General features: G+C 61.1%; 1 protein-coding gene across 2 annotated transcripts in view; it reads right to left on the reverse strand.

Moving 5' to 3' along the window:
* Positions 1-19470, reverse strand: part of KIRREL3 (kirre like nephrin family adhesion molecule 3) — a 484782-nt gene that overhangs the window by 17332 nt on the left and 447980 nt on the right. For both annotated transcript variants that reach the window (XM_080649529.1, XM_080649528.1), the window contains exons 6-9: positions 13872-14022; positions 6107-6212; positions 2051-2199; positions 787-914 (exon numbers count right to left, since the gene is read on the reverse strand). In XM_080649529.1, coding sequence (XP_080505655.1) covers positions 787-914; positions 2051-2199; positions 6107-6212; positions 13872-14022 — 534 coding nt within the window. The remainder of the gene's footprint in view (positions 1-786; positions 915-2050; positions 2200-6106; positions 6213-13871; positions 14023-19470) is intronic.

Genomic DNA, 19470 nt, shown 5'->3' on the forward strand with positions numbered 1-19470 from the left:
GGGGGCGGGTGCTCTCTGTCTTTCAGAACCAGGGACTCCTCGGACAGGCCCGGTGAAAGCCACACGTGTGCGGCATCTCAGTAAGAACAGGGCCAGGGAGGAGACGGACGGTTACTGGGCAGCACCTGCGTGTGGGGAGCCCACACCACGGAGGGTGGGAGGCAGCCCTGGAGGTGGGGTGTGGAATGAGTGTGGAGGAGGGGGGACTCCCTGGCTGTGCCCCGAGGCGGCCTCATACAGGGAGGGGCTGCCGGAGCAATGACCCTACAGCTGACTTTGCAGGCCCCCGGACCTGCCTCTCCCAGTCATTTCCAGTATCGCTTTGGGATGTGGTTGGGGGGAAGAAAAGAAAGCACTGGCTAGCTCCAAGTCAGAATCCTGGCTTCTGCCTCCCTCACCTCCTGCCGGCTCTGGCCGGTTCTCCGGAGACACGCTCCTGTGCACACTGAAGAACACGCCCGTCTTAGCAGAGGCACAGAGAGAGCAACGCAAACCCAAAAGCTAACGGGTGCCAACTCTGTGCCTCTCACTCCCAGTGTGTGGGTGACCCCCAGCTGTTCTTCCCAGGGTCACGGCGGGAAACCCACAGTGGCTGCTCATGTGAAGGGCCAAGGAGGTCCCTGTGGGTACCTGGGGTGCCCTCTTCTCTTTCTGGAGCCTCTTCCTGTAGCTCACTGGAGTCCGACACCCCGGTATAAGAGTGACAGGGCCCTGGAAGGCAGTGCCCCCGGGACTGGGGTCCCCCATCCCAGGCAGAGGCTCCTGGGGTCTGAGCAGTTGACTCACCACACCGGAGCCCCGTTTCATCCAGACGATGGTCAGGGAGGGGTTCCCGGTCCAGGCGCAGCTGAAGACGGCCTCCGAGCCCAGGTCCACGAGCAGGGACTGGGGCTCCGATGTTATCCGGGGCCCGACTGTGACGGGTGAGGGACAGACAGAGTGCGGTGGGCGGGGGCTCTGGGGACCGCTTTGCGGCTGCCTCCCTTCCCCCATCCGGTGCCTGGGCCACCTCAGCGTGCGCCAGCCCATGCCCTCACACTTCAGTCCTCTGCCCTTGGGCCTCGGGTCAGGGATAAGGGAAAGGCCCGCCCCCCTGGACGGACAGCACCAGCCGAGGAAAAAGGCTCCGCCCCCTTTGTGCCTGGATATGTTCTCAGGGCTCTCCCATCCCTTCCCTCTGTCCTGGTCCCAGGGAGCCCCCATCCCAAGGTGCGGGCAGAGGGGCCTTCCTCCTGGGGCCTAAAGACCTTCATGTGTCTGCCCGCAAGTCAAGTGGCTGCTCCCTGAGCCTCCCGGCCCCGCTAGGGGCTCTGAGCTATGGAATGGAGTGGCCAGGCGGCCCCCTGGCGTCCTCACCTCTGCTCTCAGGCTGTCCTCTGTCCCAGCCCCTCCCAGCCTCTTGTTCGAGCCCACGTGTTGTCCACACCCCTGCCCACACCCCTGCTCTGTGGCGGGGTTAATGGGGGCTCCTCTCTGCACCCCCTTTCCCGAGCCTCCTGCGGACCAAGCCTGGCCCCAGAGTGAGAACTTTTAGGCACCGGACAGAGGGTGTGCAGGGAGCGGCTTTCAGGGAGCGAGAGTGAAATCCGGGGTGGGGTCGGGAGCCTGGATGAGCCCCCCCTCCCCCCCCCCCCGGTGTGGGAGGGAGCACGGTGCTCAGCTGAGGCAGTGGGGGAGAGGGGAGGGCCAGGTGTAGAGGAAGTGTTCGAAGGGGCTTTAACGCTGGAGGAGCGAATGATCATCGCTGTGATGCACCTAGCTGCCCATCGGCTGGGCCGTCTCTGCCAGGCCCCCCGGGAGAAGGGGCACCTCGGGGGGCCCTGAATGGGAGGGGCAGGCTGGGGGGACAGGCAGTGATTTGCTCGGAGCTTGCTCTCAGGTCTCATCCTGCCGCCACACGAGGAGACTCTGCGCACAGGGCACAGCTCCGTGAGGTGGCGAGGCGAGGCATGGCACGCCGTGTGCGGGGGCCCAGCACCGGTCCCCGGGCCCTGAGCAGAGACCACCCGGGGCCCGCGCCCCTAGGGGAGCCCCCAGACCGGGCACTCACAGTAGACGTCCACGGTGCGGCTGATGTTGGTGCTGCCCAGGGCGTTGGTCACCTCGCAGGAGACGGGCTCCGAGAAGTACGTGTAGTCCACGGTGGTGCGGTACACCTCCCCCGACGCCTCCTTGATGATCTGGCCCCGCTTGGCCCACCTGCAACACAGGCCCCGGAGGCTGTGGTGGCCCCGATGGCCAGGGCGCCCCTCCTGCCCGGGGGACGGTTCTCTGGGAGCTGGGCACATCCAGCCCACAGAGAGGGTGCGCGGCCTGGGGCAGCGGGGGCAGCCCCTGTGGGTCCCTCCGGGGAACTCCAGGCAGGGCGACTTCCCGGGCTGGGGAGCGGTTGGCGGTGCAGGTGGCGGGCTTCGGTCTGAGGGTCACCAGGCGGTCAGGGGCATTGGACGAGTGGGTTATTCTGGAGGGAGGTGGTTTGGCTGTTCCGTCGGCCAGCCGTCTGGCTGGCTAGGCGATGGATAACACACTGTCAGTCCCCAGACAGCGTGGCCACCCGGCTCTGAGCCTGTCAGGGACCCTGTCCTGGCCACGTTGGAAAAGAAGGAAGCCAAGTCCGCGACCTCAGAGGCCAAGGTGTCATGGCGTGTGCCCACACCTGCAGGCATGCCCCCCCGCACCAACACTCACACACACAGAAATGAGGCTCCAGGAAGTCGGGGTCCACGCAAGGTCAGAAGCTGAGGGAGACGGGTTAGCAGGGCTCCTGACCGCCCCTCCCCGTGGCCAGTTCTCTCAGCTCTCCTGTCCCGACTCCTGTCCCCAGAGTAGGTCCCCTCACAGTGCCCCTCTCTCCCTTCCACCGGCCCCATCCCCAGGGGTGACACTTGCTCTTTTTTCTGTGCAGTTTCCACCCTCCCTCCCTTGTCTCGCTCCTCAGAGGCCTCGGCTCCATCTGTCCTGGTTTGTCAGGGAGGCAGGAGGCAGGCTGTGCTGACTTCTTTCAACAGCCAGTCGTCCGACCAATCAGAGCCAGCCGAAGGGGGAGCCCGGAGAGCCTCGGGCCTGTCTGGGTCCTGGCCCTGGACCGCAGAGCACTGTGTGGGCCAGGGACCAGGCAGCCCCCGCCCCGGGGGCAGTGCTGGGGTCCCCAGGGGGTGTGAGTGCGCGTACGCCGTGGAGCTCTCCTTACAGGTCTCCAAGGTGGACAAACTCACTTTACAATCACAAAGCTGCCCTAGCCGGTTTGGCTCAGTGGATAGAACGTCAGCCCACAGCCCGAAGGGTCCCGGGTTCGATTCCGGTCAAGGGCACGTACCTCGGTTGCAGGCTTGATCCCTGGCCCTGGTCAGGGTGTGTGTGGGAGGCAACCAATCCATGTGTCTCTCCCACACCAATATTTCTCTCTCTGTGTCTCTCCCCCACCCTTCTACTCTCTCTAAAAATCAATGGAAAAATATCCTCGGGTGAGGATGAACAACAACAAAAATAAACTAAAAAAATCACAAAGCTTCCAGCTCGCTCCTCCTGCAGTTCAAACCCAGTGCTGACGGGTCCTTTGGCCCCCACCATTGTCACCCTGTGCCCACGAATCCCTGTGACCACAGCTCCCTTGCTGGCCCTGCCTGCACCCCACTTCCTCTCACTCCCGGCTCCATCCTGGGACCGCGGAGGCCCGTCCTCTACGCTTCCTTCCCCACATCGGTCTCCTGCCCAGCCCGTCCCTCCAGCCGGGAGACCGCCATCCCCCAGGCTGGCACCATGTGGTTCTTATTGCGAATTAATATCGGGTAATTATTAAGAACACGATTAATAAATAACAATTATTGTTTAACAACAGAGCAAACCATGCTCCCTGAGAGCTTAAGGAGCTTCCCAACAAACCATTATGAGTTATTCATGAATCACTTCAGTTTCTAACGTTAATTTAATGACCCGACTAAATTGGCACTGCCCCTGCCTGAGGCAGATGAATCGGGGGATGAACGGGACGCGTGATTGGGGATCTGTGTCCAACCCCTACTCCTCCCACCTGGCTGGAGCGAGGGGGTCGGGGCGGGACTCAGGCCGCTGTGCGCTGGGGGGAGGCCTGGAGGCCGCTGTGCGCTGGGGGGAGGCCTGGAGGCCGCTGTGCGCTGGGGGGAGGCCCGGAGGAAGCCGGATCCACCCTGAAGCGTTCTCAGGACCTTTGGCTAATCACAAGTCCATGGGGAAAGGGACACGTAAGGACAAGTGCCCACCTGCAGGGAGCCCCCCGGCCCACCTGACAGCTCCCCCCGACTGTAACCCACAGGGTTGGATGGAGATGGGGTGGGACGCCCCGGGCCCAGGGCCCAGGGCAACCTGCATGGTGTCTGCCTGTATGCCTGCTTGTTCCTTTGTTAACTTTTTAGTTAAAAAAAAAAACACAACACTTTGAAATTATGGGGACGTTGCAAGAATAGTGCAATGAACCGCCTTTCCCCTTCAGCCATCACTCTCTTGTCGTATCTGCATCATGACCCCGCCTCGTGTGCACACTTACACCTGGTCACCGTCGACATCACCGGGGTTCTGCTCTTTCCAGAGGGGGGACTGGGCCTCAGGAGTTTGCTCCAGACCGGCCCCTGGACCTCCTGGGCTGCATGACTCCAGGGATCCCCTAGCCCAGTGCACAGCTAAGCCAGACAGGGCAGATGGATTTGCATCCGACTTAAAAATATCCTCGAGCCCTGGCTGGTGTTGCTAAGTGGTTAGAGTGCCAGCCCGAGCACCCAAGGGTTGTGGGTTTGATTCCCGGTCAGGGGCATGTACCTGGGTTGCAGCTTCGATCCCAGCCCTGGTCAGGGTGCATGTGGGAGGCAACCAATCCGTGTGTCTCTCTCATCCAATCAATCAATGATTCTCTCTCATCACTGATGTTTCTCTCTCTCTCTCTCCCTCTCCCTTGCTCTCTGAAATCAATAAAAATATATTTAAAAAAATAATAAAAATTGATGGAAAAAATATCCTCGGTAAGGATTAAAAAAAAATCCTCGAAGGTCAAGACTGTCTCCTGGTTTCTGGTCCCCACGTTGTTTCATTATCTGCACTGCAGGGGGCGCTGCCTGGAGTCCAGCCTGAACCTCTGGCTGCCTCTCCGGCCCATTACCTCGGATTCTGGGGCGGCACTGCCCCTCTGCCATCCCTGTCCTCCACCCACACTGGCCAGTATTTCCTCCTCTGAGACCATCAGCCTCTTGGGCGCTGGCGGAGGCTGCAGCTTAATGACCCATTTCCATGGCAGAGGCCACACTCCGGGTGCCTCCGTCAGGTCTGGGCTGGTGGGAAGGGACGGGGTGGAGTCAGGGCCACGGTGAGATCCAGTAGGAGGGGAGGCGAGTCTGCCCTTGAGCACCTCTGAGGTCACTGTCTCTGGGATGCCTCACGCGGTGATGATGCGCAGGCAGGAGGGGGCCAGGGGAGCAGCTCTGAGCATTTATCCCGTCAGTCAGCCCGCGTTCCGAGAACAGTACACGCCACACACTGTGCTCCACGCTGAGCGCCATATGAGACTCAAATTGCAGTGCTTGCCTCCGAGAAGCTCAGTCAACGGGGACAGACGAGCGTGGAAGCAGCGGCGATGCCTTAGCGGTGTTGTGAGCCAGGGATGCTTGGGGCCATGGGTGTGAGTGGTCCCAGGTGCCCGCGGGACAGGGAGCTGTCCCAGAGCCCCCACCCTGCCCAGGTGAGAAGTTTGGTGACGCAAGACTAGAATCCAGATGCTGACCTTACTGGATCCCCTTGATGTTTTTAACATGTTTTCCTGAGCCTCTCTCCCTCTTTTCAGAAAGAAGGGATCATCGAGCTATTCACACGGAAGGGTGACACCTACCATCTCCAGCGGAATGGGAGCACACCTGTGCGTGAAGGAGAGGGACTCCACCGGCCAGGGTGGCGGGGAGAGGCAGGCGGGAAGGGGTCCTCACCTGGCCAGGGTGGGTGGGGTGGTGGGGCATGGAGAAGGAGAGGGGGCACCCCCACTGAACCAGCAGGGTGCCGGGTACCCAGGCCCACAGCGACAGCCCAGGTGACAGGCGGGGGTGGAGGGCCCGGTGGCCAGGCCGCGCCTGCTCAGCGTGGCCCTTACCTGTACTGCGTGACGGCTGGGTTGGCCTTGGCAGAGCAGTGGAAGGTGACAACGTTGTCTTCCAGCACCGGCTGTGGCTCCACCGACAGGTTGACCAGTGGGGGGTCTGCAGGAAGAAGAGAGTCCCTTGTAGGCCGGGGAGCTGTGTCCACGGTTTTGGGGAAGAATGAGGCCGGAAGACCCCCTCGGTGACCTGGAGGGTACAGGCCAGAGTTTCTGCCCCCACGATCCTGGGGACCCTCAGAGCAGCCACCACTCCAGGGGTCCCCAGAAAGCTGGTGGCTTCAGCAGGGGTGCCCCTCTCCCTGGAGAGGGGAGTCCTGGGGGGGAGGGTGGGGCAGTGGGGCTCCCTCTGTAGGTCCAAAGCCTGGTGTTTCAATGAGCAGCCAGCTAGGAAGTATGGCTGCCCAGCCTCAGAGTCGTGCCTCCCAGCGTCCAGCTTTCGGAGAGAACAAAAGACTTCAGAAAGGAGAAGGGAGGAGGGGGTGTCATGGCACGAGGGGAGTGTGGACACTGAGGCCATTGAAATACAAACGGTCTGTCTTTGAAATGCCCGTGTCCTATCTCTGTGCAGAGGCTCCGGTGCATCCGTTCACTGGAACATGGCATTCACACCCTTTCATCAGCCTAATCATCTCCCCGGCGTCCTGACGGGTGGCCCCCAGCCCCCGGCGCCCCACTTCAGCGTGATGAGAAGCTCACAGAGCTAAGCGGGGAGGAGGTAGAGGAGAAGGGGAACGGAGAGAGGGAGAGAGACAGGGAGACGGGAGCAGAGGCAGAGAGGCACACGGGGAGCTGACAGAAAGGATGGCAGGCGGAGACCTACATGGGAGAGAGGCGAGGAGGAAAGGGGGGCAGAGATTGAGAAGTGCAGAGGAGAATCAGAAAAAGAAGCAGAGAGCTTAGAGTCGAAAGCATAGTTCACATGGTCACAAAGATGCGTGTGGCAAGGAGTAGCCATGAGAGCTCGCCTCCCAGGGAAGGAACGACCCCCAGACTCGCAGCCACTCCCGGCTGCTGCCCCTCAGGTGAGTGCCGGCCCACGCAGCCAGGACCGCCAGCTCCCAGGCCAGACTACGCAGGAGACCCAGCCCTCTATCCACGCAGGGCTGGCCGGCTAAGCTGGGCACCCGGAGGCTGACGGCGCCACCCAGGGACAAGGAGACCCAGGGAGGAGTTTGCATCTCATGGGGGTTGGGGGACCATGCTCTGTGGTATAGGCGCTTGAGAGCTGCCCTCTGCGTCTGAATGTGTGGCTGGCTCCCGTCCCCCATTCCGACATCAATATTAGGAGGCGAGTGGAGCGCCTCCATCCAACTCTTGTGGAGGAGGTGATGGAGCCAGTGGGACAGAGTCTAGAAACCCAACACAGAAATCGGGGGGCATTTCCGGGAGGCCCACCCCACCTTTGTCAAATGATGGGTCTCGGGGAGCAGGGGGATGGAGCACATACCTATGGGGACCCTTCTTGCTGCCTGGGCCCCTCTGCCATCACCCACCTGCCACTCTCAGCTCATCCTTGGGACAGTCTCCCGCAGCTTCCCCACCTCTTTGCAACACCCTCAATACCTGCCTTTCCTGCAGGACCTCGGAGAATGGGCCCCAGGAAGCACTCCAATGAGAAGATAGATTTCTTTTTTTTTCTTTTTTTTTTAAATATATATTTTATTGATTTTTTTACAGAGAGGAAGGGAGAGGGATAGAGAGTTAGAAACATCGATGAGAGAGAAACATCGATCAGCTGCCTCCTGCACACCTCCTACTGGGGATGTACCCGCAACCAAGGTACATGCCCTTGACCAGAATCGAACCTGGGACCCTGGAGTCCGCAGGCCGACGCTCTATCCACTGAGCCAAACCGGTTAGGGCGAGAAGATAGATTTCTTCACGCACAGATGAGCTCCCCCTTCCTGGCTGCTGGACCAGCTAATGCCCACACCTCCACTGTGGCTGCACCTCCACCCTGGCCACAGCCCCTGCACTCCCCCTCCAGGCCCCTCCTCTCGTTGAGCAGGGTATGAACTTGCAGGCATCTACCAGGCTCCAGGGGCAGACATAGTTTATGTCACATCCAACTATTAACATGATTTTAATCCCACGCGTGATGTCGGCTGTGTAACTTGCAGAGGGCAGCTTTGATGTAGCTGGTGGAACCGAGATCACATGGAACAGATGTTACAGCTGAGCCTGTTAGTGTTTCTATCAGCAATGCGTGTGTGCGTGTGTGTGTGCGGGTGCGTGTGTGCGCGCACGTGTGTGTGTGTGTGTGTGTGTGTGTGTATGTGCGCGTGCATGCTCAGGGGAAGTATTACAAGGAGGCGGGGGTGGGAAAAGAGCGAAATTCCATGACTTGGTGGTTTTATAGCACATCCATTTGCAACTTGGCAGCTGGATGCAGAGTCCAGATGTAGCGAGACTTTGGGGGTGTTAAGCTTTCTCTCCCATTACTCAATCTGGAAGCTTTGTCTTCCGTTGGGTAACATAGAAAGACCGAGGGAAACAAACAACAAATGTGCTTTTGCTGAGTGTGGCTGCTTCCTGGTTGCCGGAGAAGATGAGCAGGCTTGCAAAGGCAGCTCCTCCAGCCCATGGCGTCCACAGCAAACACCTGGGTGCTTATTGAGCGAGCACATGGAGCAATGGAGGGAGAGGAAGGGGGAGGCTGGGGGTGGAGAGAGCTTGATCTTTGCTTGGCACACACATGCAGACACTTTCGGGAGGGGACGCATGGATGGAATCCCCTGTCAGGGCTGTGGGGGGCCCTGGGCTGTGGTGGGGGGGGCAGGGGGAGGGGGGGCTGCACTCTGTGCATGGTAACAACAGCTGACAGGTGCAAAGTGCTCACCACGTGCTAGGCACTGTGCTAGGCACAGCAGCTGAATGACTGAATCTAACCTCACAGCAGCCCTATGAGGCAAGCATTGCTGCCGGTGTATTCAGATGAGGAAACTGAGGCACAAAGAGGTTAACTCACCAGGTGAACCTTGGCAGAACCATATTCAAACCAGAAAGAATGCTGTGGCCTTAACCACGGCCTGCACTTCCTCAGATGGGGCGGGCCTATGAGCAGGCACCTGGGGGCTAAGCCTCCATCTGACCTCTTCCTGAGGCCTCCCTCCTCACGTGGCTGAGATGTCCTTGGGAAGAAAGGCCGCCAGGGCCCAGGGACCTGGCAGGGCTGGCGTCCTCCACCGACGCAGACTATAATCGAGCGCCCTGGTAAATTGATCATCTCATGAGAGTGCATTTAGGGCAATGCCTTTTAGTAGCTGGTGGGCCGATGTGTGGGGGCGGCTTTCCTGCTGAGGGAGGTTCCCGGTGTGATGCACATGGCCTGGAACACTGCGTCCCCAGTCTCCCTCGGGGCCCAGGCCGCGGCCCTGGGAGCCAAGCAGGGGGTTTCTTTGGTGCAGGATTCGCAACTGGCACAGGCCTCCTGCCCGGGTTAGGATGGGTGGGGGAGGAGGGAGGGGCTGTGCCACGGCCACAGCTGGCAGCTCGGCCATCGGAGACTTGGATGACTTGTGCCTCCCTGACTCCTTCCTCCCAGGGTGGGGCTGTGTCTGGAGAGAGCTCTGATTTGTGGTCAATCCTCGGGCAATAAGGGAGCTCAGATGTCACTCAGTGCAATCAGACAAGGCACTGGAGTCCCTCCGTGGAGCACCCAGCTCAGACCCACACTCCTGGGGGTGGAGCCTTCCTGGCTGCTGAACCAGCTGATGCCCACAGCTCCTTGCTTCCTCCCCGCGGCCGGGCCTGTTGCTCTACACCATGGCTGCTGTGCAGAAGCAGGTGGGCGTGGAGAGCCAGGCCCTGGGTGAGGGCCAGGGGAGGGAGACACCCCTCTGAGGCTGACCCCCAAACTTACACGACCCTTAGAGTGAGCATCTTCCCCCCATCACCCTGCTGTTCTTGGCTCTCACTGAGTGAGGGATGAAAGAAAACCTCATCTGCTTGGCATGGAGCGGAGAGAGGGGCCAATAGCTGATGCATACGGTGGAGATAAAGCTCCTCCAGAACTCAGCGCGGTGTCTGCTGTTACAGCCATTCCTTCTGCCCTCTGGAGTGTAACGGTGTCTGCAAGGACTCTAGACACTGAGTGGGAGTGTCTGCTCTTAGGCCCCAAGACGGGTTCAGAAAACCCTAGGCCCAGCCTGGGTGGCTCAGTGGTTGAGCACTGATCTATGAACCTGGAGGTCACGGTTGGATTTCTAGTCAGAGCACATGCTTGAGTTTGCAGGCTCCATCGCCTGTGGGGGGCGTGGAGGAGGCAGCCGCTCAATGGCTCTCATCGTTGATGTTTCTGTCTCCCTCACCCTCTCCCTTCCTCTCTGAAATCAATAAAAAAAAAAAAAAAAAAAAAAAAAAAAAGAGCTGAAACCGGTTTGGCTCAGTGGATAGAGCGTTGGACTTCGGACTGAAGGGTCCCGGGTTCGATTCCGGTCAAGGGCATGTACCTTGGTTGCGGGCACATCCCCAGTGGGGGGTGTGCAGGAGGCAGCTGATTGATGTTTCTCTCTCATCGATGTTTCTAGCTCTCTATCCCTCTCCCTTCTTCTCTGTGAAAAAAAAATCAATAAAATATATTAAAAAAAAAAGAAAGAAAATCCTAGGACACAGATCCTTGGAGTGCCATGCGGAACTGAATCCAGCATGTTGAAAAGTGTTTTGAAATGAATTTGAGTTAAAGCAAATAGAACGATGGGGAGGCAGTGAGTCCCAGCCCATGACGAGGCACTCAGAGCCCCTGACGAGGTACCACCGGCACGTGGTGGCCTCTCGCTCCCCGGCCGAGAGGAGCGTAGAGAGGAGCGGCTGGCTGTGAGCGCTGGTCGCTGACACCTAACCCGGCCCCGTCTGAGAGGACGGCCACGGAGCGCCTCGCAGAGCCCTGCCTTGTTCTCCGGGACCGACGGGCACTTTGGGGACCTTCCGGGGTCTCCTTCAGGTGACATTCGGGATGGGATGCTGGCACAGCTCTAAGCCTCATTGTTGTTGATATTCATTGTAGTAACTGACCCTCGCTGAGGCCCCCCGTTCGGAAGCACCGAAGAGGGGTCACCAGCGCAGGTCTGCAGAGTGAGGCTGCCTGCATCTGAAACCTCTGTGGCCTTGGGCACGCGCATCAGACTTTGGGAGCCTCGGTTCCCCAGATGGGGGCCATCGTCATACCTGCTCTGTACCAAATGGTTGTACAGACTGAACGAGGTAATACATGCAGATACAGGCGGTCTTTTCTCCCTTCTCTGCCCTTGACCGGCCCTTCCACGAGACCCTCTGAGAGGGGCTGGTGCTACTCACCGGGTGTGGGACCCGGGGGGATTGCGTGGGGCCACCTGGGAGGCCAGCAGGGCCAGGGGTGACCAGGACATTGACTGATGTGGAAGCTCTACCTTAGGCAGGTGTAGAAACGTGGCTTAAACATGTCACTTGCCAAGGACCCTCATCTGAGATGTTTTCGCTTCAGGTGACATTAAGGACAAGCGGGCCCTTCGGGTGTGCACACATCCAAACCTGGCCAGGCCACGGAGCTGTCTGACCCACTTGCTGCCCGAGGATGCCCGCAGGGAGGCAGCCTGAGGTGCTGGTTGTGCAGGCCGGTCCCTTCCCAAACCCGTGCCCAGGCCGGGGTGTGGGGGTTCCTCCGTGCCCAGGCCAGGGTGAGGGGGTTCCTCCGTGCCCAGGCCGGGGTGTGGGGGTTCCTCCGTGCCCAGGCCGGGGTGTGGGGGTTCCTCCGTGCCCAGCCCAGGCCAGGGTGTGGGGGTTCCTCCAAACCCAGGTCAGGGTGTGGGGTTCCTCCGTGCCCAGGCCGGGGTGTGGGGGTTCCTCCGTGCCCAGGCCGGGGTGTGGGGGTTCCTCCGTGCCCAGGCCAGGGTGAGGGGGTTCCTCCGTGCCCAGGTCAGGGTGTGGGGGTTCCTCTGTGCCCAGGCCAGGGTGTGGGGGTTCCTCCGTGCCCAGGCCAGGGTGTGGGGGTTCCTCCGTGCCCAGGCCAGGGTGTGGGGGTTCCTCCGTGCCCAGGCCGGGGTGTGGGGGTTCCTCCATGCCCAGGCCAGGGTGTGGGGGTTCCTCCGTGCCCAGGCCAGGGTGTGGGGTTCCTCCGTGCCCAGGCCGGGGTGTGGGGGTTCCTCCGTGCCCAGGCCAGGGTGTGGGGGTTCCTCCATGCCCAGGTCAGGGTGTGGGGTTCCTCTGTGCCCAGGTCAGGGTGTGGGGGTTCCTCCATGCCCAGGTCGGGGTGTGGGGGTTCCTCCGTGCCCAGCCCAGCCCAGGGTGTGGGGGTTCCTCCGTGCCCAGGCCGGGGTGTGGGGGTTCCTCCGTGCCCAGGCCGGGGTGTGGGGGTTCCTCCGTGCCCAGCCCAGGCCAGGGTGTGGGGGTTCCTCCATGCCCAGGTCAGGGTGTGGGGTTCCTCCGTGCCCAGGCCGGGGTGTGGGGGTTCCTCCGTGCCCAGGCCGGGGTGTGGGCATTCCTCTGTGCCCAGCCCAGGCCAGGGTGTGGGGGTTCCTCCGTGCCCAGGCCAGGGTGTGGGGGTTCCTCCATGCCCAGGCCAGGGTGTGGGGGTTCCTCCGTGCCCAGGCCAGGGTGTGGGGGTTCCTCCCAGCCCAGGCCAGGGTGTGGGGTTCCTCCGTGCCCAGGCCGGGGTGTGGGGGTTCCTCCATGCCCAGGCCAGGGTGTGGGGGTTCCTCCGTGCCCAGGCCAGGGTGTGGGGGTTCCTCCATGCCCAGGCCAGGGTGTGGGGTTCCTCCGTGCCCAGGCCGGGGTGTGGGGGTTCCTCCGTGCCCAGGCCAGGGTGTGGGGGTTCCTCCATGCCCAGGTCAGGGTGTGGGGTTCCTCCGTGCCCAGGTCAGGGTGTGGGGGTTCCTCCATGCCCAGGTCGGGGTGTGGGGGTTCCTCTGTGCCCAGCCCAGCCCAGGGTGTGGGGGTTCCTCCGTGCCCAGGCCGGGGTGTGGGGGTTCCTCCATGCCCAGGCCAGGGTGTGGGGTTCCTCCATGCCCAGGTCGGGGTATGGGGGTTCCTCCGTGCCCAGGCCAGGGTGTGGGGGTTCCTCCGTGCCCAGGCCAGGGTGTGGGGTTCCTCCGTGCCCAGGCCGGGGTGTGGGGGTTCCTCCGTGCCCAGGCCAGGGTGTGGGGGTTCCTCCGTGCCCAGGTCAGGGTGTGGGGTTCCTCCGTGCCCAGGTCAGGGTGTGGGGGTTCCTCCATGCCCAGGTCGGGGTGTGGGGGTTCCTCCGTGCCCAGCCCAGCCCAGGGTGTGGGGGTTCCTCCGTGCCCAGCCCAGGTCAGGGTGTGGGGTTCCTCTGTGCTCAGGTCGGGGTGTGGGAGTTCCTCCGTGCCCAGGCTGGAGTATGGGGGTTCCTCCGTGCCCAGGCCGGGGTGTGGGGGTTTCTCCGTGCCCAGGTCGGGGTGTGGGGGTTCCTCCATGCCCAGGTCGGGGTATGGGGGTTCCTCCGGGCCCAGGCCGGGGTGTGGGGGTTCCTCCGTGCCCAGGCCGGGGTGTGGGGGCCCCTCCGTGCCCAGGCTGTGGTATGGGGGTTCCTCCGTGCCCAGGCCGGGGTGTGGGGGCCCCTCCGTGCCCAGGTCGGGGTGTGGGGGTTCCTCCGTGCCCAGGCCGGGGTGTGGGGGCCCCTCCGTGCCCAGGTCGGGGTGTGGGGGTTCCTCCATGCCCAGGTCGGGGTGTGGGGGTTCCTCTGTGCCCAGGCCGGGGTGTGGGGATTCCTCCATGCCTAGGTCAGGGTGTGGGGGTTCCTCCGTGCCCAGGCCGGGTCAGTACTCACGCTGGATGTCGATGGTGACCGAGGTCTCCTTCCCCGCGGGGATGGCTTTGTTGGTGGCTCGGCACACGATACTCTGCCCGTTCTCCACGTCTCCGGGGGAGATGAACAGGGTGCTCACGATGCTCTCGCGCTTGCCGTCACGGAGCAGGGTCTGGGGGAGGGAGAGAAGGCCCATGTCACTTGGCTGGCAGGGCCTGGCAGCGACAGGAAGAGGGAGCCCCGTGCTTGGAGGCGGGCAGCTCAGGACCCCAGGGCGCCGTCTCTGCGCAGAATCGGGGTCACCTGGGCTCCCCGGCCTGGCTGAGTGCTGGGCTGCAGAAGAGAAAGGAACCAGAAAGCTTCCCATCGCGAGCGAAAGCGAAAATCAGCCTGGACTGGCAGACCCCGGATGAGGAAGGAAGCCAGGCCGGGCTGGATAGGAACCCGGCGGCAGGCCCTGTGCAGTAATTCCCATCCGTCTGCCTTTTGTATCCGGGGAGGGGGCTCCGGGTGTGCAGGAAGCTCTGAGGCGTGTGTGACAGGCAGAGCTGTTGTCCCAACACAGGGACATGGTCTGTCGAAGGGGGTGTAGCTTGGGGCGTGGGGGTAAGGGCAGGCCTGGGTGGGGGCGTGGCAGCATCCATGGACACTGACTATCTAAACCCTTTCAACTTTTCAAATCATTCACTTCCTCACCTGGTTAGAGCCCTGACCAAGCTATAGACAGAACAGATGCCATGTCTTCCATGTCACAGGTGAGGAATCAGGCGAGACTGAGAAACGTACACTTCAAGGTGGAGGCGAAACAGGTAAGAGGCTCCTGCAATGGGTTAAGTGGTGTCCCCCCAGGGTTCAGGTCCCCCTGGAACCTCAGAATGTGACCTCATTTGGAAATAGGGTCTTCACAGATTAGCTAAGTAATTAGCCATTAGTTGAGACTCTGGATTTAGAATGGGCCCTAAATCCAATGACTGGTGTCCTGACAAGAGGGAGAGGCAGAGAGTCCGAGAAACAGAGGAGAGGACCATACGGAGAGGGAGGCAGAGACTGGAGTGATGCTGCCACAAGCCAAGGAGAGCCGGCAGCCACCTGGCGCTAGAAGAGGCAAGGGAGGGTTCTCCCTAAAGCAGGGGTAGGGGAACCCTTTTTCCTGCCAAGGGCCATTTGGATGTTTATAACATCATTCGAGGGCCATACAACATTATTAGCTTCAAAATTCACCTGCTATCTGTGGTCAAACATTTAATTAACTCACCTCTCATGCCTTGGCAGGGCCAGACCAAAGGATTTCTCGGGCTTTACACAGCTCGAGGACTGGGCCAGACGTTCCCACCCCTGCCCTAAAGCCTTCGGAGGGAGCATGGGCCCGTCAGCACCGGAGTGCGGACTCTGGGCCTCCACCCTGTGAGACAATGAACTTCAGCTGTTTTGAGCACCAGGTGTAGGCCCTTGTTAGGCCAGCCCTAGGAAACCAATCCGAGTCCTGAGGCTTCTGGTCTCCCGTCTTCCATTCCTTAGTTTCCATGGGACCATGAGGTCATTCTGCAGCCAGGTCCACCTCGCCCCTCCCTGCACCCCCTTTCAGGGCCCTCCCCGTCAGTTTGGAGCCCTGGGAGGGGAGCCCACCGCTGACCCGCGAGGTGGTGCATGCTGGGACGGTATGTGGGCAGGAGGGCCACTCCCAGGCGGGACTGGCCAGTCCTTGGACACTGCTAACTCCCTCCAGAAAAGGGGTGGTGGGTGCAGTCTTATTTCTCCGTGATTAGAGCCAGGGAATCTATATATATAAAAGCCAAGCGACCGGAATGACAGAATGACCGGAACAATCGGTTGCTATGGCGTGCACTGCGGCAGCCAACTGGCCCGATCAGGGCCCTCATCGCACCCCCCCCCATGGCCCCTCCCCCTGGCTGGCCCAGCCCTGATCAGCCCCGATTGGGGCAGGCCAGCCAGACCCACCCGTGCATGAATTCGTGCACTGGGCCTCTAGTAGAATAAGAGACTTCACTTCCTCAAGCCTCCTTTAAAGGAACATCGGCCTGGTCTCTGATCTCCCCAGACCCTGGAAGGAAGGGAGCGCTATTTCTGTCCAGCAGAAGCGAAAAACGAGTTCAAAGTGAGTCAGGAACTTGCTGGGCAGGGCTGGGATTTGCCCTTGAGAATGACCCTGAGCCATGACCCTCCCTTCACAGCTCCCCGAGAGTTGGAAGGAGGTGAGTGCGATCTCCAAGTAAAGGTGGGAACAGTTAGAACCACTGTGTAGCCTCCAAGGTCACAGGGCCAAGGTCACAGAGGCTGCCGGAGCCACTCTCTGGGTCTGCAGGCCAGTGGGGTCCTGCTTAGCCGGGGCACAGCCTGTGGCCTCCAGCCCTGGGCCATGACCCGAGCCTCCGTCCAGGTCAGCTCATCCTGCGTAGACAAGGCCAGGCTCTGAGATGCCAGAGAGATCCCTGGGGCGGGAGAGTCGTCCGCACTGTCTCCCGGAGGCTGGAAAACTGCCTGGGCCTCGACAGGTGCTGGTGGCTTGAGGCCTTCCCTGGGCCGTCATGGGGTGGTGGCCTTAGCCCTGGGCAGAGGGGTCCCCGGAGAGGGGCTGGGGGAGAGGGATGTGGGAAGCCCTAGCTAGCCATGGGGCAGGCCGGGCAGTGGGTGGGTAGCAGGCTCCAGGCCAGGAACTGGATGGGGACCAACAGAGGCACCTGCACAGAGAAGGCACAGGGGGTTGGCCCCCAGCCCAACCCCCGCGGAGGGCGCTGCACCGCACCACAGCAGCAGGCTGGCTCGGGCAGGGCAGCAGACCGCCTGTGTCTATAAATATCGAAGCGATAATAAGAACAATTTCCTGGGTGGAAATAAGACCTGGGGTGGAGCGTGTCTGTGTATGTGTGCATGTGTGTGTGTGGGGGGGGTGAAGTGGGGAGGGTGTCCATACTATGCCCCCCCTTTCTTTACTCCCCCATTGTGCTAACAAGGGGCATGGACATACGCTGGACTCAGCTGGCCCCTCTGCTGATCTGCTCTTTGCGGCTGAGGGGCAGGGCCGGCAGGTGCCCGTGCTCCTAATGAGGCCCCGGGGCTGCCTCCCGCCGCCTCCCCGCCCAGGGTGCTCCTCTGCCTCCGAATGATGATTAATGACATATTTACTGTGTCCGGGCGTGTGCTTTTCTGGGAAATAAAAATTCTGGTTCAAGCTGTTTGTTCCACCTAATTAGAGAAAAGGGAGATGTGTTCATTAAACCAGGGAGAGAGGGGAAGGCAGGCTTGCGGCTCCCACAGGAGGCTCACCCCGGCTCCCAGCTCTCGGGGACCCCAGGCCCTGGACCCAGGGAAGGGCCAGGTCTGCAGGAAGGTCCTGGGGGAGGAGGCCGAGAAAGGTCAGGGAGGCCTGTGAGCCCGCAGGGTGGAAAGCTGGCTTGGGGAAGGGAGGGCGGGTGGCCTGCCTTCTCCTGCCCAGCCTCCATCTCTCTCACCCTCCTTTGTCTCCTTCCCTCATTCCTTCCTAATCTCCTCACTTCTCAGCTTTCTTTCTTTTCCTTCATTCTCCTCTGACACATCTCCCCTTTACTCATATGCAAATGAACCTTTGGGCTGTGAGGCCTTGAAGGTCCCAGCCAGGCCGAACATTCTACCATTGGCTAATTCTTGTCACAGCCCACGTGGTCTTCCTTCCCAGCTCCTTCTCTTCATTGAACTTGGCTCTGGGGACACGCTGGGGACCCCAGCCCCCACCTCCTATTTCAGAAACCTTCGTTCGTGGGCAAATCAGCTCACCCAGTGAATTATTAACGGCGAGTCTTCTGTTTCTGTGCCACTACTTCCAAGGCCCGGGGCAGCCCTCCCTCCGGCTTGGTGGCACTAGCAGCTGCCGGATCCCAGCCCAGGCGACCCCTCGTGACCCTGATGGCAGCTCTTGCAGGTGCACAAGGACCAGCGCAGCTGCGTGTGCAGGTGTGTGCTGGGGCGGGCATGCACCTGACCCATGCTTGGGTGAGTGCGCCGAGCAGTAGGCTTCATGGATGGGTTTCCAGCTCTCTCTGCATCCAAGGACCTTCGGGCTGTCCCAGTGGCTCTGTGAGGTCTGGGGCTCATCTCTAAACCCTGCCTGCCCGGGCGCAGCTTCCTGCCTGTGCCCCATGCCCCACCCCTGAGGACAGGCCCTTGGCCTTCAGTTGGCAGTGGTCCTGGGGGCCGGGCTGGCCAGGAACAGAATACGCCCTGGGAGCGGGTGTCCAGTGCAGGCAGCAGCCAAAGCCCCCGGGGGCCTCCGCTGAGAGATGGGAGGCCAGGAGATGCCTGCAGGGGCTGGGGGTGGAGGGGACCCCATGTGAGGATGATGGAGGTTTTCAGGGAATGCAGTGGGTGGGGCCTCAACACCTGTGCTTAAAAGAGGCCTTGAGTGAGACCCAATTGCCTGGCAACCAGACCTCCTCTCCTGTCTTCTTCACTCACCTCCCCACCTGTGTCTTTTTTTCAAACATCTGATTCCCCTCTTTACAGCTGCCTGGGGAATCCACTAGGGCAGTGGTCAGCAAACTCATTAGTCAACAGAGCCAAATACCAACAGTACAACGATTGAAATTTCTTTGGAGAGCCAAATTTTTTAAACTTAAACTTCTTCTAATGCCACTTCTTCAAAATAGACTCGCCCAGGCCGTGGTATTTTGTGGAAGAGCCACCCTCAAGGGGCCAAAGAGCCGCATGTGGCTCGCGAGCCGCAGTTTGCCGACCACTGCACTAGGGCCGGTTGTCACGCCTGAATGGGGATGGACGGGAAGGTGGAGGCCTCACAGTGCATTTGCCCAGAGCCTGCCTTCTCAGGCACCTCCCTCTGTGCCCTGGGGCCAGAGTGACGCCCGTCACAGAGAAGGCCAGGATGAGTGGAGGCTGCTGGGTAGAGACTCTAGGCCAGGCGTCCTCAAACTACGGCCCGCGGGCCACATACGGCCCGCTGAGGACATTTATCCGGCCCGCCAGGTGCTGCTGCCTGTCCTGCTTAGCAGCCGACTCGTCCCGGGCCCGCAGTGCGCATAGGAATTTGTTCATAGTTTGTTTTTTTTTTTAAAACTATAGTCCGGCCCTCCAACGGTCTGAGGGACAGTGAACTGGCCCCCTGTTTAAAAAGTTTGAGGACCCCTGCTCTAGGCCCTGATAGGCAGATGGATGGAGGATGCGGGGGTGACAGGTGGGGAGAGAGTACCCAGCGGAGAGGCTGGTGGAGGGAGCTGGGCCCAGTGTGGGGGTTGTTAGTCCACAAGTGCTCTTAGCATGGGCCCAGTGAGACCCAGGGTCCCGGCAGCAGCCCGCAGCCGGAGGGAGCAGAGGTGGGGGCAGAGGGTTAGGGGCTTCGAGGTAGGTATACACACGCCGTGCTAAGACCCAGCACCTCTCCAGGGTCCAGGCCTCGTCCCTACACCTGGCAGCAGCTTGTGAAGTAGCCCTGGCTCCCCGGGGAGATTTCTCTCCGGACTCAGCCCATAGTGTCCCCCCTCTTCCTCAGCCTGTCCTGCCCGCCCCCTGGTTTGGGTATGATTCTGGTGCCAGGCCTGGGGAAGATGGCCCGAGCCCGGGTGTCCAGGAAGGGGGCTCGGGGAGAGGCCTTGCGATCACTCCAATGTTGCTG

The sequence above is a fragment of the Plecotus auritus genome, assembly GCF_963455305.1.
Source record: "Plecotus auritus genome assembly, chromosome: 13".
Lineage (NCBI taxonomy): Eukaryota > Metazoa > Chordata > Mammalia > Chiroptera > Vespertilionidae > Plecotus > Plecotus auritus.